We start from the raw sequence: 17,134 nt of genomic DNA, 5'->3' as shown, positions 1-17,134 counted from the left end.
TTTACGAAGTCTTAACCACACAGTTTTTCTAGTTTGCCTGCAGCTGCTCATAGTAAAATACATGGTGAATTTTACTGAAAGGAATGTACAACCGATAAATGTGAGCTGTTGAAGCAGAAAGTCTGTCTGATTTTGAGCACTTTGTATGGAGTCTCAAAGTTGGTTTTACAAGTTCTCGATGAACCTCAGTGTGATCAGTTCAAATAGGAAAACAGCAGTTCCAAATCAAGTCAAACAGTGCTCTGTCTTTTAAGACATACCAGGAATCATTCTGACAGCTAAGGAAGCCGGTGTTAACAAGATGTCATGGTAGAACAAGGTAAAGTATTTTAACTATTAGCCATTGCAGGATTACTTTCTTAAGGCAGGGTCTCATTGTTTGATCTGAATTTGAATTCACCCCGCCCTTCTGCCTCAGCCTTCTCATTGGTGAGATTACAGGCATGCGGACCGCTTCTGATTGAATAGTGAAGATTGGAGGCCATGAAAGAGGCAGTCTGTGACACGAAGGTTTGCTGTGGTTCTGCTCTCCTGGCGTTCACTCTGCAGTATTGATTTTGCCTCCCCCAGGAGAAAACCGTAGTTGTGACCACATGGTCTCACTTGGCAGGTAATTGTCTCACATGCTGAATGGATTGGGGTCTTGACCCTTTCTTCCCAGATGGTTGCTTCCTATGGCTGCTGAGGAATGATGACAATAAAAGGCCGAATTGCAGTGTCTCCATCAACAGTTTGCTCTCTGTGTGGGCACACGATGACAAAACCTCCTGAAGCGAATCACAGTCTGACCTCAGTGATGCCAGGGTGGAAGCTTCCTGCCTATGGTCAACTTCCCAAGTGGGAGGGGCCAGGAAAGGCCGTTCTATGCTAAGAGAAACCATCAGTGTCGTAGACTGACTACACCGACCACAGTGTCAGTGTTCCTTTAGCTACACTTACCAAGTCAAAGACTTGTAAAAGTAACATCCCTTCCAGAATAAGATAGCCAAATTCGGCAGCAGTTTCTTTGGGAGGAGGGGGGGATATTTGCTCAGGGAAGAATAAGGTTAAGTCAGTGTGCATCTGTTATTAGCTAGACCTTGACATTGTTTCCACAGGTCAGGAAAACACTGCTTGACCGTTTCCTAATGCTAGATGTGGCTTGAGCCAGGGGCAGCTTTCTGAAGAACAGCCTGTGCCTTTTCCAACTCATTCGTGTTCTAAGCCTTAGGAAGTCTGTCCGCTTTTATCACTCGTAACTGTGAAGCGGCTGCCATGCAGCTTCTTGCATCCAACTACAGCAAAATTTAGAACGAAGCCATGAGCTGACCCATCTGTGCCCACTCACTGACAATATGAGCAGCAGCTGGGTGTGGTGGCACACACCTTTAATCCCAGCACTCTGGAGGCAGAGGCAGGTGGATCTCTGGAGTTCGTGGGCCAGCCTGCTCCATAAAGCAAGGACATCCAGGGCTCTGTTAAACAGAGAAACCCTGTCTCGAAAAACCAAAAGAAAAAAACATGAGGACGTCCTTCTTTTTGACAAGTGGTAGGTTGTGTGCTGGGCTGATGAGAAGCCTCGGAGAAACCGTATTACAATGGACCCATTATAGTTACCAAACCTCAGACTTTTGTAAGTCTTGAATGTTCCTAATATAGACAGTAATTACAAGAAAAGATCAGGAGGAAAAGAAATTAGATTTAGTAAGCAGTTACTAAAATTTAACAAATCTGTAAAACTTTTCTAATTATTAATTTCTCAAATTCTTTTGTTACCAAGAGCTACTTAAAATACTGTCCAAAGTGCTGTATAGATCAAACTCAGACCCACAATTACCTGGAAATGTCAACTAGAATGTACAAAGTGTGCTACTTAAAGTTAGCTGTAAATGGGAACGGGCCTATAAACTTAGTGATCGTTTCTGTAAAGTTGCTTAAATCATTAATAAATGCCGCTGAGATTTATTTAAGTGCTTGTATTTTGGGATTCCAAAATGTTTTTATAAAACTTCTACTCTCAGCCGGGCACAGTGGCGCACGCCTGTGGTCCTAGCGCTAGGCAGGCAGATCTCTTAAGAGTTCAAGGCCAGCCTGGTCTACAAATCGAGTTTGAGACAGACAAGGCTACACAGACAAATCCTGTCTCAAAAACAAACAAAAAAGTTCTCTTTATTCCTACTGATTAGTGTTTTGTTTTGCTTTTGAACAGGTAATTGGAAGACTTTTAAGGTGGACTAAAAAACTTCACAAAGTTATTTAACCTGTTAAAATTAAACTCATTTAATTATACTTAAAAGTTGATTGTGGTTATTCACGGACTCTCAAGATTATAGTTTTTTTGTTTGTTTTTTGAGATAACTTGCTGCCCAGGCAGCACTTAACTTGCCAGGTTTAGGCAATCTTGCTTCAGGCTTCCCAAACAGCTGGGACCACAGGGCTGGCTGCACTGGTGTGTGCACCATCCTTTAAACACGCTAAACCAAGAGCCCTCTATGGTGTTACAAACTCACATGTCTGATGTTTGCCAAGCATGGGTGCTCTTGTAAACAGGCGCCGTCTCCCTGGTAACACCAAGACTGCGATCTTAACCTTCTTTATTGCAGGGTCCTTACTTGAGAATTTTACTTGGAATTCCAAAATCAAGAGGGACAATTTGAATTTTTCCTGTGTGTGTCACCATACAGCTTGTTTTCTGATACACATAAGTATGAGATTTTTGAGATGCTTGTGCCTTTCTAGTACAGCTTTCACTGTGAGGGTCCCTTCCAAGCTTGCGCCTTATTGGGGGATATTGTGTTTGTCTTGGCAATTATATTTTTAATATATCTGTGTCTGTTTTTCGAGACAGGGTTTCTCTGTGTCCTGGACTCGCTCTGTAGACCAGGCTGGCCTCAAAGTCACAGTGATCTACCTGCCTCGCCCCCTCCCTAAGTGCTGGAGGTCTGCGCCACCACGCCTGGCTGGCAAGTACATTTTAAAAATGAACAAATAATTAAATACCATCTAGTATAAGCTTAATAAGGCTGTGACTGGCCTTATGGACAAAACATGTTAAATAAAGTTTCAGAGTTTGGTCATGGGTCCTATTTCTGTTCTTGTTAGCTGCAAGTTAAATGTATTTCACTAAACTCGTAAGCAGCCATCCTTTTAACATCCTGACAGGGGATTTGTCAGCTGCAGAGTTCATGCGCAAGAGCCACAATCAAGACAAGTGCACACACACAACCTTCCTGAGAAGCTGCCATGCTGATATTCAGTAAGTTTTCAATTTGCAGTTGGTCTACAGCCACAGCCACACTGGATTAGCATGCCTGCCAGCTATAGGGCGGTTTCCCTCAGTCCTTGAAACTTGTCGTTCTAAATGTTTAGGCCACCGGTTGTTCTACTGCCATCTGCACAATGGTGGTGGCCGCTGGGGGCACTGAGAAAGTCGGCTGTTTAGTGTTAGTTCAGAGGGGGGTCACGCCTACATTTCCCGTTTCTTCTCCACTGCTAAAACACTGCAACTTGTACAATAAACAGAACCGCCAAGCTTGCTTTCCTTCAACTTTTGCCAAATGCTGACGAGCATTCCCCATACAGTATTTCTAGAAACACCACCATATAGGGAATTTTCATCATTTTTTAAAGTAAAACGGTCTATCAGACGTTTTTAAAAAAGGAGCATGAGCACAGTGGTGCGCACACCTGTAATCCCAGCACTCGGAGGCAGAGACAGGTGGATCTCTGCATTTGAGGCCAGCCTGGTCTACCAGGTAAGTCCAGGACAGCCAGGGCTACACAGAAAAAACGTGTTTTGAAAACCCAAAACTAAGCTTGCAGAGGCAAGAGGCTCTCTGAGTTCAAGGCCAGACTGGCCTACATCATGAGTTCCAGGGCTATATAGGCAGGACCTGTCTAAAGAGAAAAGTGAAGGCTGCATTGTCTGAAGCACTGACCTTCCCCAAAATGCTGTGGAGCAGCTGAGTTTGTCCTCAAGATAACAAAGACCGTGCTGTCTAATGGGAGCTGCTGGAGCCTGGCCGAAGGCCCACCTGCAAGTGCACAGGCTCATAGTGGCCCAAGAACACTGTTTCAGAGCCCGCTTAGGAGTTGCTGCGTGTCCACTTTTCAGTGTCTTCACTTACTCCCACTGAACACATTTTCACACCAGAAGCTACAAAAGCACAGTCCTGTTTTTTTCTGTTTTGTTTTGTTTTTTTTTTTTTTTTTTTTTTTTTTTTTTGTTCTGTTTTCAGAAATCTGTAGTTTGTTTTCTAAAAGAGGCAGGTATTATAAAGTTCAAAAGAAAAACACATTCTTTCCTGCATAACTATGTTTAGAATAGCTATTCCTGCAATGGATTGTCATCAGCAAGAGAAAGATACATTTCCCTCAAGTTCTTACCAAAATTCATCCATGGGAAACCTAGCTAGGAAAAAGGAACTTTTGCTTTAAGTAAATAAAGTGTCGTTTATATTTTGTAGAATAAAGCAAGCAATCTACTCAAGAGTTACAAGTTTTAAACGCCAATCCAAGTACAGCTGAGCAACAGAAGAGCAGGTCTGTGAGGTACTATTTTGAGAGTTTGGTCTCGGAAGGGGTTTCCCCAGTATCCAGTGTCTTCAGCAATCGAAACAGGCCTGCGGCTTCCCGTATCCTGCTGAACTCGATGCAGAAGGCCTGCACTTCAATAAACAAGTCCTGCACGTTAATGATCTTGTTGCGGATCAGCGACTGGAGAAACACACAGACGAGGCGCACCAAGCGATTCTGCAACAGAAAAGGAACAAGTTTTAGAGACTCCTTTCCTGGCAGCTACTGACGTTACTAATGATGTTCTACTCACCTGCATGTATTTATCCTTAATCTGCTCACAAGTAGAGATGCAGTTCGATATGTAGAGGTGAATAAACTCAGGAGGCAGATCAACAGCTGTCGTTAGTCTGTTTCACAAAAGAAAATCTAAGCTGTTAACTGTGTTTGCTAGTACTGAGAAGTACTGTAATCTGCAGTTAAAATTTCCCTGAGGTCAGCTAGTAAAATTTATGTGACCCAGTTCTCTAGTTTTAAACCCAAAAGCCACTGAACCCTCTGACACTTCTGATAAGTGTATGCTTATGAATCACACTCTAGTTTCCACTAAGCAGTGAGCACCATGTCCCTGAAAGTTCCGGCTGGATTACTGTGCTCATGGTCTTGCCCCCTTCCAAACTCTAACATCAGCAGTTACTGCCATCTTTCAAAACTTAGTAGGAGAGGCACTGTGTCTGATGAAGTGTACAGTAAACAGCACAACATACAACCAGACTAAAATGGAGCTCTGAAAAAGTAACATGACCCTGGTAAAGCCTTAAAAACTTAGCTGATATAACAGAAAACAGGCCTTACTGAGAACTGAGCAGAGCCAGCAGGCTTGGCTGGAGGCAGCCGTTACACGATAACACGGGAAGAAGCCTCAGCAGCTGAGGAACAAGCTTGAGGGTCAAGAGAGCACTTTCCAAAGAAGTAAGCAAATGTTAGGGAGTCAGGTAACAATTCCACCCTGAGCTCAGGAAACATTAGGACACGGGGCTGGCTACTCCGAACCTTTACCTACAGACTGAAAAGGTGAATGAGTCCATGCCGCCTTTTCTAAAGCTATATGGCTTTAAACAGACAGCTCTGAAGTAGTGTAAGAATATTGCCACCAACCACTATTCACACCAAGATCTGTGCATCTGCAGCAAGGCCGCTTCACCCTTAGTAAGTTATGACAGGTGCTAGAAAACAGGCAAAACTAGGACTCGGCTGACTGGTAAAGACAGTGCTACAGGAATGCAGTGAGGGTGCGTGAACACTCAGACTGCTCCAGCCACAGGCACAACATAGCCAGTGCAAAAACAGCAGTTGCAGCTACAATAAAGGAAGTCCCGGCAAGGAGAGGTGGAAGTAAGCAACGTGGCTCCAGCAGTGGCCGGTCGGCGACGGCCTTTTCCCCACCCATTGTGTACAGGGTTACCAGCCGACTTTTGCCCCCCACCCATTATGTACAGGGTCACCAGCCGACTTTTGCCCCCCACCCATTATGTACAGGGTCACCAGCCGACTCTTGTCGCCAGCTGATGCAGCGACTCTTTAGTTCAAGTTTGCAATTGCCAACTCGTGTGGGTGCTGAGAACATTGTGACCTGGTTCACGCCCATGATCCAGCATTCACAAAACAACTAGCTCAGCAACATAATGCCCTATCCCACATACGTTTAATTCAAAATTTTCCTAAGATGCACCTATAAGGAAAAGAAAAGATGAAAATTATATAGAGCACAGCAACGGGAAGAACACACTCCTTCCTTGATGATCAGTAAGCAAAGTCAAGAAGGAGCTGGGATACCACAAAACATCCGAGCACTTGGGAGCCATAGGCAGGCAGCTCTCCGTGAGTTATAGGCCAGCCTTCCACACAGCAAGTTCAGGATAGCCTGGGCTATACCCAGGCTCTATCTCAACAACAAAAAGGAACAAGTTTTAGAGACTCCTTTCCTGGCAGCTACTGACATTACAAATGATGTTACTAATGACGTTCTACTCACCTGCATGTATTTATCCTTAATCTGCTCACAAGCAGAGATGCAGTTCGATATATTGTAGAGGTGAATAAACTCAGGATAAAACAAATAAAACAAAAACTGCCGGGAGAACACTAGTAACCCCAACAGCATGCCTAGGTCAGCTCCGACCCACACGTGCCTGCTGCCAGCTTGGCTGACGAGGAGTGTAATATCTGGATTTATTTGTAAGGGGCACAAACGACAATGAAGTAAAGTCAATGACTGAGTTCTTAAAATGCAGTCAACACTAAGGATCACTTTGCATTCAACAGGATCAGAAAAGAAAAAAATAGAAATTAAAAAAACCGCTGCAGCCTTTCAGCGTGAGGTAATTTAGCCAGGGCTGGTGCAGCCGTTGGTGGAGCACTCACCGATTGACAACTTCCATCGAGTGTAGGGACATGTCCATATTGACCAGGACAGAGAAGTACTCCGTGATCTGGCTTGACTGCATCAGCTTCAGCAGCATCTCTATAGCGACTAAAGGGTTGTTCTCCACAAGGTCCGGAAGCTTCGCTGGAGTAAGGCCGATGTGGTACACAAGCTTGGGGTCTTTCTCCAACTCGCCAAGGAGCTAAGCAAAACAAATGGAGACATTCCTGAGTCATGTTAGAATTCTCCTGCACACAGACCAAGTGCTAAAATAAGAATTAAAGAAATTATCCTTGTTAATTTATCCTCAGAGCCATGTCCATTATGTCTTCATATATTTTCAGATCCAAATTGTGACGATACAAAAATAAAAGACAACTTAAAAAACCACTTCATTCCTCCTCTAGACATGACAGCCTTGCCTTTGTCTGGTAGTGAAACAGTATGACCATAATAATAAATTTTAAGAATAACAATTCTTGGGGCTGGAGAGATGGCTCAGTGGTTAAGAGTACTGACTGCTGTTCCAGAGGTCCTGAGTTCAATTCCCAGCAACCACATGGCAGCTCACTATCTGTAATGGAATCTGATTCCCTCTTTGGTGTGCATGAAAACAAAGTATTCATATGCAATAAATAATCCTTAAAAAAAAAAAAAACAATTCTTAAAATTCTCCAAAAGCACTCAACTTGTTTGAGTGTGGCAGCACACATCAGTGACATAAACATGGAGCAGGAGGTAGCCAGCCTGGGCTGCACAGTGAGTCCAAGGCTATCTGAGGCTCACCTAGTCACGCTCTGTCTTACCCAGAAGGATGGCAGGAAATACTTCCTGTCTTCTGCCTGTCGTATTTTACAGTTAAGTCACACCCACGCTTTTCAGTTCCAGGAGATGGGAAAAATGTTTTTCCTTTGTGCAAATACATACTTCTTTATTTTAAATTCAATTTCGAGGCCAGGTCCCCAGGCCCAGGCTGGCCTCAGGCTCCCTATCTGTAGAGCCTGAGCTGATTCCTGACTCTCAAGCTCTGCCTCCAGTGCTGGGATTATAGGCACCCACCGTGCCCAATCCTTTTAACTTTGTATCTTCTTCTTCTTCTTTTTTTTTTTTTTTAATTATTTAATTTTTTTATGTGCATCATGGTGAAGGTATCAGATCCTTAGAACTGGACTTACAGACAGTTGTGAGCTGCCATGTGGGTGCTGGGAATTGAACCTGGGTCCTTTGGAAGAGCAGACAGTGCTTTTAACCACTGAGCCATCTCTCCAGCCCTGTATCTTCTTATATCTACTTGTATATTCCACGCAGGAATGTTTCATGACTGTCCAATAGCAAACTGGAAGTACAAACAACTGTTACTACATCACTTCAACAACATTTGGGGGGAGGCTGGAAGATGGTGCAGCGGACAGGAGCACTTGCCACTGTTCTAGAGGATCAGGGTTGGATTCCCGGCACCCACAGGGAGGCTCACAACATCTGTAACTCCAGTTCCAGAGGATCTGCTGCCCCTTCTGGCATCTGTGAGCACTGAATGCACATGGTGCACAGACATGCATACAGACAAAACACCTAAAACAAGTCTTTTTAAAAGTGCAGAGTCTAGGTGATCAACTGGACGGGAGGTAACCACATCTCCCTACCAGCTCTAGCGTGCAGGTGTGTAGATCTAATAAATCCACAGCCACAGGCTGCCTGTGCTCCGTCTGGTTGCCCCCGACCAGCAGGGGCGGCATGCCGAGTCTGCCACTGAACACTAGGGCACTGTAGTGCCCCGAAACCACTGTGCAGCCTAATGCACAGGTAGCCGACATGCCAGCTGGCGTGCGCCGGGACAGTGCGCTGGGCTGAGGCCCTTCCTGCCCCACCTCTCCTGACACAAAATGACCTTTTCACTCACTAGACTTCCACACTCCTCAGCACAAAACTGCCCAGTGGGGAAAGGCCAGAGTACAGCTGCAGAGGTGGCAAAGACCTGCGGCTTCCTCCTGCTGGCTCACACCTACGACTGCTCACCTCACTTTATGGGAAGGAAACCCCGAGGTGGGCACAAAAGGGACACTCATGCAAACATACCTGCGTCTGTTGGGGAGAAGATAAAGGGCTTTTGAAGGCTTTGGCCATGATTCGCTTGATCTCCACACCAGTGCTGTTCTTCACACACATTGATTTATCCCACTGAATGGCATGCTCGGGCTCTGTGGGATTCAGCCAGGCCAGTTCATCCTCACAGATGTGGAGCGGCGGCGGTGGGCGGATAAATTCTGGCCGAAAATGGCCTGCGATGGAAGTCAGACATGACTACCTGGGAGCTAACGTTTGCACACACACACGTGCATTAATGTGCACGGCAGTTAATGAAGTACAGGAATGCTTTAGTAAGGACACAGGATAAAACTCATACTTCAACAGTGACATGACAACAGTTTTGGGTCTGGAGACGGCTCAGTGGTGAAGAGCACCGTCTGCTCTTCCAGAGGTCCTGAGTTCAATTCGAGCACTTATCTACATAATATAAATAAATAAAATTACAGCTCCACTCAAATCACAACCAAGAGCACGCACGCACATGTAGCCCCTCAGCATAATACCAGACACCAAATATGCTTTTCAGGGAGAGGAAAACATGAGCATGAATTGCGAGTTTTAATGCAAGCATACCCCCTAGGCTGAGGATGCAAAAGTCCAAACAGATTTTTATTATTTTTTAAAATATTTCTTTAAAAGCTAAATATTAAAGTTAAAAATATATTTTTAGATAATATTTTAATTTTTTAAAAGTCTCTGGCTGTCCTGGAATTCACCATGTAGAACATCCTCCTCTCAAACCCACAGAGATCTGCCTGCTTCTGCTTCCCAAGTTCTAGTATTAAAGGTATGCATCACCACACCTAACTTATAACTAAAATTTTATGATTGTTTTTTTCTTTCTCTCTTTTCGGCACTGAGGACCTCAGAATGCTATACGAAGTGCTTGGAGCTATCCTCATAACTCTCGGCTGGTGTGAAGTTGTCAGCTCTCCGCACACTAAAATAAACAGCTAGTACTTCTGAACTAACACCAAACCTCATTTGGTTGCACAGAAGGAAAGCTAAAACCCCACACTACAGCAACTGAGGCCCACAGCCTGCCCCCGTGGATTGCTGTGTGTTAGATAAAACTTGCAGCCTAACTCCAGGAACCCACAGAGCTCTAGCCAAATTACCAGTCTCAAGAAAGACAACCTGCACTGTACATTTTAGTACTTGAGACACACCCACCTATCTACCCAACCCCGCTAAAGAAAGGCCCCGCTAAGGAAAGGAGACAAAAATGTCATTCCCGCTGAGCTGTGACAGAGGAGACCGACTCCCGCTCCACTGTGTTGAGTGTACAGCAGTAAGTGCTCTCTTTTGTCACGAGAGCAGATCTTACCCAGTCTCGTCACCAGCCTTCCAGAGAGCATTTCCCATACAGGACGGAAGCCACTTTGTTCTACTAGGCTCAGCCAAACTGGAGACAAATCTATAATTTACTGACAAAGTTTTCCTGGCAGAAAAAAATCACTAAGTAAAGACCTCCAATGATTCCCACTAACATCACCAGAATGAATTGCTGTATTTCCTCAGCCACTACCAAGGCAGTACTTCAAGAAGTACTCCTGTGAGGCAGGGATGCTGAGGTGTGGCAACACTCAGTTCTTCACATAGTTGACTGATGGCCCGTGCAATCAAACCCAGAAGCAGGCGGGTTCCTGAGTTCCAGGCCAGCCAGGTCTACAGAGTACATCTAAGCCAGCCAGGGCTACACAGTTAACTAACCCTGTCTTCAAAAAACCATCACATGCCATGCATCTGCAGACATGCTTGTAACCAGCTGAAATTTCAAACAGCAAACCCACTTATGCCACACAGAGTAAACCAAATCCAATCATAATTGGAAACATCAGAGTCCTGGGCGCACTGTGATGGGGGGGTGAGGGTGGGGAGGGGTGATGTTCCCACCCCATGTGGAATGTCTTCAAACCACCCAGAATCTGATCAAACCAAATGGTACAGCTGGGTTAGTTCAAATTCAGTGGGTTTGTTTGTTGGCAATTATAGTAAGGACTGTCAGGTCAGTAAAACTGAGAGACAGGTACTGGGAAGAGCGCTGACATATAAACGACTCTACTGGACAGGGAGTACGAGAAGAGCCATTTCCAGACTGCAGATGCAGCTCAGCCGGGGATGGCTTTCCTTCCACACAGGTGGTCCTGGGTTTCATTCCAAACAGTAAAGAAGCAAAGCTGAACATGGGCAACACGGGCACATCGCCATAGGCCCAACGCTTGGTCGAGAGGAAGCAGGAGGACCCAACCACACATGAGGTTTCAAGGCTAGCCTGCTCTATATGAGACTGTCTCATTAAAACAAATACAGACTCACAGTGGTAAAATCTGAGTTCCTAGCTCCAGGTCGGCATATAGTAAACGTCCTAGGCCTTAACTGGCTTTCTGTCCACTGTATTCTAGATGGTGAGGTGGGAAGTCTCTCACCAGAGTCAATGACAACAAAGTATCAAAAAACAAAACAAAACTGAAAAACTCCAGAGTGTGTGAGAATATAAGATTCACTCCTCTATACCTACTTTCAATAGGCGGTTTTGGCCCGCTGACCAAAGACTCTGTGATCCGAGAGGCAACCGAGCTGTCAAAGCCAGAGTTGGAGGAATCCGGGTCTGGGTCGCTAAGGATGCTTGGGAAGCTAGCTTTGCTCTGGGTTGGCAGTTCCGACTGACGTTCTGAAACAGACCCAGACAAGAAGCATTTAAAGCATTTCAGCCAGACCTGGGGCAATACACCTGTAATCTCAGCAGTTGGAAGGTGGAGGCGACAATCAAGGCTATTTGAGCCTGGGGAGAGACAGAATGTTTTAAAACTGAGAACACCATGAACAGAGCAGGGTGTACAAAAAAACTTTAACTCAGCAGAAAGATGATGGTGCCCATAGGGCATACTCTGTTAGGGGCAGCTAGAGGCTGGTGGCGGCTGGGCCGGCTCTGGGCTGGTAGCCTACGTTTTTGCTGTCCGTCCCTTGAGGCTGTGCCCTCATGCAGCCGGTCTTCATGGCGCTTGTTGGGCACCTTGTGTGTGCGGCAGCCACTGCTGACCACCAAGCCACTCATTCCATCCCCGGAGGAGATGGCGGGTACTAGAGCAGGTAGAAGGAGATCTGGATGACACTCAGCGACTGGTGAGGAAGAAAGCTGACATTTATGATGACGAACAAGATGAGCAGGGCATGATGCTTGCACAAGATTTGGAAGAGATGTGGGAGCAGGCATTCTGACAGTTCAAACCTGGAGCCTGAATAAGAGGCTGATAAAAAAATGACAGAACCTCCTTGCATCGAGGGTAGACAGGAACCGGTCCTCTCAGTCAGAGAGAAGCTTGGAGACCAAGAGTTTTGGATGCTCCCCCAAGCAGAGTGGCAGTCTGGGAAGAACCGTCAAGGGACAGCTGAGCAAGTCCCGGCCACACTCTTAGAAAACATGGAAGCCAAGTTCCTAGGGATATGCCTAGTGCCTACAAGTTCAAGCTCCCAAGGCAATTCAGGCAGAGAGTGACCTTGTGGTCAGAGTCATCTTCAAAGCTCTGCTGCTCACCAGAGACTTCGTGCAGGCCAGAAAGAAGGGCCCCACCTGTGGGTGACTATCTGCAGTCTAAGCACCTGGCTCAGGTCAGGCGGTTTCCACTGGACCTCTGATGGCCTCAGCTGCCTGTAGATGATACTCACACAGGTCAAGCGTTAGGACCTCAGGGACAGTGTAGATGACCATTAACGGACTGTCAAGCACCAGACTAAACTCTGAGAATTAAATGTGTCTATCATTGTGTTGAATTCTGATTTGTCCTTGGAGGAAAATTTGCCCAGTGAAGTGGGGCCAGGACAGAGTGCTTCTCTAAAGCAAGTTAAAGCTGTGTTACAGTGAATTAACAGATCTGCTGAGCCCGGAAGAAAGAGAAATGAATTGGCCTAAATCTCCAGTTCTGAAAAAGTTTCTAGGCCCATGAAAAGCCTAGTTATATAGCTTCTTAGTTGTTTATCATGTTAACATTTCTTTCCACTTGATATGAAGGAAATAGCTTCATCTTTCCCTCCCCTCCTATAGTTTGCCTGGGTCATGGTATTTTATGACAATACACAAGTGATTAATATATATTGCCAGTGTTGAATTTATAATAGTTTTGAAGATACAAATGCATGTTTCAGATTCACTTTAAAGACAGAGGACTAGGGCTAGAGCTGGCTTAGGAGTTAACAGCACTTGCTCTTGCAGATCTGCGTTTTATTCCTAGCACCAACATGGCAGATCACAACCATTCTAGTTCCAGGGATCCCACACCCTCCTGACTTCCAAGGGCACTAAGCACGTATGTAGTGTGTATACATACATGCAGGCAAAACACTCACATATTTAAATAAATCTAAAACATTTTTAAAGATTAAAACAAAAACAGAGGGCTTAAGTGATAGAGTTTATGAAAATATCTCTTAACACTCTAAGAGACTAGAGCTTTAGCTGGCCTCACAGCTAAGTAAATAATATACCCTACCCAGAGGTCACCCAAGACCTGACCCAAGAGACTACAGTGTACTCAGCAGCTTGTTTAACCTGCCTTTAAGGTAACAATGTAACAACAACCAACTTTACTTCCCCTTGCATTTACAACATAAGCTAATGCAGAGCTGTATCCTAAATTAGGTGGAAAGAGACCTTATACAGTAATATCTAGCACAAAACTGGATCCAGCACACACAGATAGATCCTAACAGCAGTATGCTTACTTTGGCGTCAGCTGGAGTCAGTGACCTGATCTACTACGGATTTTTGTAAAGTATCCCTCATTCCCACCCCATGGGATGTTTTCTGTGCTGTCCACTAAATACAGAACAAAGCCCTTTGTTAGAGATAATGAGACCAGGCAAATACTGAGACTCATGATAGCAGAGACAAGTAACACATTCAGACTCACACATCAGAGACTACAAACAAGCCAGACACCACCAAATGCAGATAGACAGACAGACAGACAGCCGGCATGGGGAGAGAAGTGAAAATTCCAAACAAGTTAATTGGCAAAATGTTGGGAAGTCAAGATATAGCAGGGATTTGTTGGGAATTTTAAATAAAACTTGTGAAATGAGCAGATTGTTCATGATGTATCTCTGCCACTTGGAGTCACTAAAAAGCAACTTCTTTGCTTGTGTTTTTAAAGAAGACATAGACCCTGCTCTGTTTCAAGCCTAACAGAGATCATCTGTATTTTGGGTGCGTTTGTTTATCTTATGTTTTGTTGTTTACAAACAGGGTCTCACTATTTAACCCTGGATGGGCCAGAAATCATAGAAACACAACTGCCTGTGCCTCCTGAGAGCTTAAATTACAGGCCTGTGTCCTTATACCTGGCTTAGATGTGAACCTTGAAGTGAACTCTGGGGAGGGCATGAAGCAGATGAAGACAAGGATTTGAACAGCTTCCACCTGAGGGGAGGACACAGCTTTAGTCACTCCCTTCTGCCAGAAAGACAAACAAGCAGTGTTCCCCTGCATATGCAGAGCTTAGCTTATACACATATATACAATGTGGAGTGGAGGTAAATGCCGGGAAACTGGAGAGGGACCATGAGGGGTTAAAAGGAGGCTTTAAGAAGAGTGGTAAGAAAGTTAACACATGATACATATGAAAGTGAGAGGGGCATGCAAGGATGAAAGGGTCTGAGCAAGGGTGGACAGCAGAGGTGGGAAGATGAGCATGGGCTGGGGGTGTCAACCAAAAGCACACAAAATAAAGAAAAAGGGGAGTGAGGGAGGGGGTGCCAGTGTTGAAGGGTATAATTAGGGATGGAGCTGACCTTGGTGGGGCCTACCTTTTCTTACACCCAGTACTCAGGAGTCAGAATCAGGAAGAGCTCTCAGTTAGAGCCTAGTGTGGTCTATACAGCAAATTCCAGGACAGCCAAGGCCACACAAAGAAACAAAAAAAAAAAAAAAAAAAAAAAAAAAAAAAAAAGAGGGGTGACAGACAGGGAGATGGAGAAAAAACAGGAACAGGACAGCATGGGAGAGGATCAAACAAAAACAAGCAAAAGTGTAAATTGAGGAAAAACAATTGTGATTTTAAGTAGCAGACCTCAAAAAGAGAAGAATGCCCAAGTCATTGGCCCCTCCTTACCTGCCAAGGCTAACTGGAGGCCACTAATGTCCACAGACTGCCCCATGTTTCCAACATCCATCAATGCAATCTGGCGAGGGGTCTTTTTGAAGAGTTCCCTTGGGGGTGCCAGCATCAGCTGGGAAAGAAAAAACTTTTCTGGTGGAGTTATAGGAGGCAAAAACCCTGCAAATAAAAATGTATAGCGATTTCTCTCCGATGGTTACTTTAAAAAATTACCTTGAATCTGGTCAAAGTTAGCATTTGCTACTTGCCACACCAAGCTATTTCTATGAACGAAATGTAACTGAGTTCCAGTTAATCGAATATACACACTTAGAAAGCCCATAAACAAATATATCACTTGAGATCAATGTAAATGTCAATGAAACTTATAGTTTTAATAACTACTGAGAATTTTCTGTTATCGAATACCTCAATTCCTGCAAAGGCTAAAGCTTATATATCATAGCATTCAGAAATGCCTTCTAGGGCTTGGTGTTCTGGCTAATTTAAATATACTTGAAAAAAATTCTAAAATGCAGCCTGTGACTGGGCTAGGTTTGTGGGGTAGAGGGCTAACCTTGGTCCATCCCCGGATCTAATTTTGCCTGACCTCAGCAATGCTGCCAAAGAAACACTCTTACAATACTGTCCAGGAGACGTGCATCTTCTAAAAGTGAAGTAGAAACAACCTCATCCTCTTCAGGTCACATTACAGCAGACCAAGAAGCGGCTGCTGTTTAGATGCCCTGTAATGTGGATGGATTTCAGCCTGCCACTTCTTGGGGTTCTCGCTATCAACTTCTTTACTCCGAGACTGTAAAGGGGGATGGACTCGGTGTCACCGCCTATAGCTTCGCATAGCTCGGGGCCTTAAAATGAGGAATGAGCAGCATCTGACAGCTCTTCGGTGGGATGGACTATGTATTGACTTTTTTGATTGGGAGGGATCATATGGAGTGGGGTGAGTTTGAAAAAACAAAACTTGCAACTTTGGGCCACCCCTCCCCTACTTTAGTGAAAAAAAGCATGGAAGGGGAGGGAGGGTTGGTCCTCTGCAAGGAGGCTCCATGTTCCTGGCCGCTGAGCTCCCGCACAACAGCCGGCTGCGGGCTGTACCTGAGAGCGGGGGCCGGTCGGGCTCCTGTCCGCCGCGGGCGGGCGGCGCGGGGTTGAGCAGATGCGCGAAGCTGGCCGCGAACGGGTTGGCGGCGAGCGGCTCGGTGCGGTACATCTCCCAGAGCAGGTAGAGCGCCGTGAGGCGCTGCGCCGCGCTGGGCAGCAGGTCCGGCTGCTGCAGCAGCATCACCAGCACCGAGCCCAGGCGGAAGTGGTCGGCCTTGCTGAAGTAGTGGTGGAAGGCGGTGGACAGGCCCTCGAAGGTGCTGCCGCCGCCCGCCTCCTCCGAGATGATGCTCAGCAGGCTCGAGAGTTCCTTCGGGGTCAGGCTCATCCTGCCCGCGGGGCCCCCGGGGCCTCCAGTCCCCGGCCCGGGGCCACCTGTTCCGCCTCGGCCTCCGCTCGCGCCCGCCGGGCCGCTCCGCAACGCCGCCGCCGCCTCTCGCGCCCCTCTGTGATCCGCCGAGGACAGAAGCCGGCCAGACGCCGTGCTCGCCCCGCCGCCGGGCATCAACCTCGCCCGCCTCCCCTGCTTCCCGGCCGAGAGGCCCTGGCGCTGCGTCCCCGCGGCCGTAAAGCGCGCCCTTACACGACAGCGTCGCAAAGCAAGCAGCGGGGAAGCCGGACGGTCGGAACAGAGAAACAGCGCCCCAGCGGCGGAGCGACGCCCAGCCGAGGTTCCGGAGACGCGAGGTGGGCGGGGCGCCGCAGCCGGAAGTGGGCGGGGCGCCCTAGAGGTGGGGCCACGTGGCAGGAGACCGGGCCTTCCTGCCCTGGCTGAGGAACACGGGCTGAGGCCGCTGCGTGGTCGAAGCCCTCGGGAGCGAGCCTCGAGGGGCGGGTGGCGCCGGGGCGGCCCAGTAAATACTCCCAGTAATCTGAGAGCGAGGTCTTAGGTGCTGCCTGGCTTAGGATA

The 17,134-nt window shown here is 46.5% G+C and overlaps 1 protein-coding gene, 1 non-coding gene and 1 pseudogene across 3 annotated transcripts; 2 read left to right on the top strand and 1 right to left on the bottom strand.

Annotated features, from left to right (window-relative positions):
- Positions 1-680: 680 nt before the first annotated feature.
- On the top strand, positions 681-795 carry LOC132648420 (small nucleolar RNA SNORD89). The gene has a single exon (XR_009586822.1). It is a non-coding gene; the product is annotated as a small nucleolar RNA SNORD89 (small nucleolar RNA).
- Positions 796-4,276: 3,481 nt separating this feature from the next.
- On the bottom strand, positions 4,277-16,855 carry Cnot11 (CCR4-NOT transcription complex subunit 11). 2 transcript variants are annotated; one of them, XM_060369915.1, is made up of 8 exons: positions 16,219-16,850; positions 15,118-15,282; positions 11,529-11,681; positions 8,996-9,198; positions 6,919-7,121; positions 5,350-5,454; positions 4,808-4,904; positions 4,277-4,731 (listed from the first exon to the last, which is right to left on the bottom strand). In XM_060369915.1, the coding sequence occupies exons 1-8, from the start codon at positions 16,727-16,729 to the stop codon at positions 4,534-4,536; spliced, it is 1,635 nt and encodes a 544-aa protein (XP_060225898.1). In that variant the 5' UTR covers positions 16,730-16,850; the 3' UTR covers positions 4,277-4,533. The 2 variants fall into 2 exon arrangements, with proteins under 2 accessions (XP_060225898.1, XP_021511196.1); XM_021655521.2 differs by lacking the exon at positions 5,350-5,454 and having other exon boundaries at positions 16,219-16,855.
- Positions 11,875-12,665, top strand: LOC110559885 (large ribosomal subunit protein mL46-like; annotated as a pseudogene).
- Positions 16,856-17,134: the final 279 nt, after the last annotated feature.

The sequence above is a fragment of the Meriones unguiculatus genome, chromosome 16 (assembly GCF_030254825.1).
Source record: "Meriones unguiculatus strain TT.TT164.6M chromosome 16, Bangor_MerUng_6.1, whole genome shotgun sequence".
NCBI classification, from domain to species: Eukaryota; Metazoa; Chordata; class Mammalia; order Rodentia; family Muridae; genus Meriones; species Meriones unguiculatus.
The sequence above is the reverse complement of the archived record's forward strand: the minus strand, read 5'-3'. Positions and strand labels throughout refer to the sequence as shown.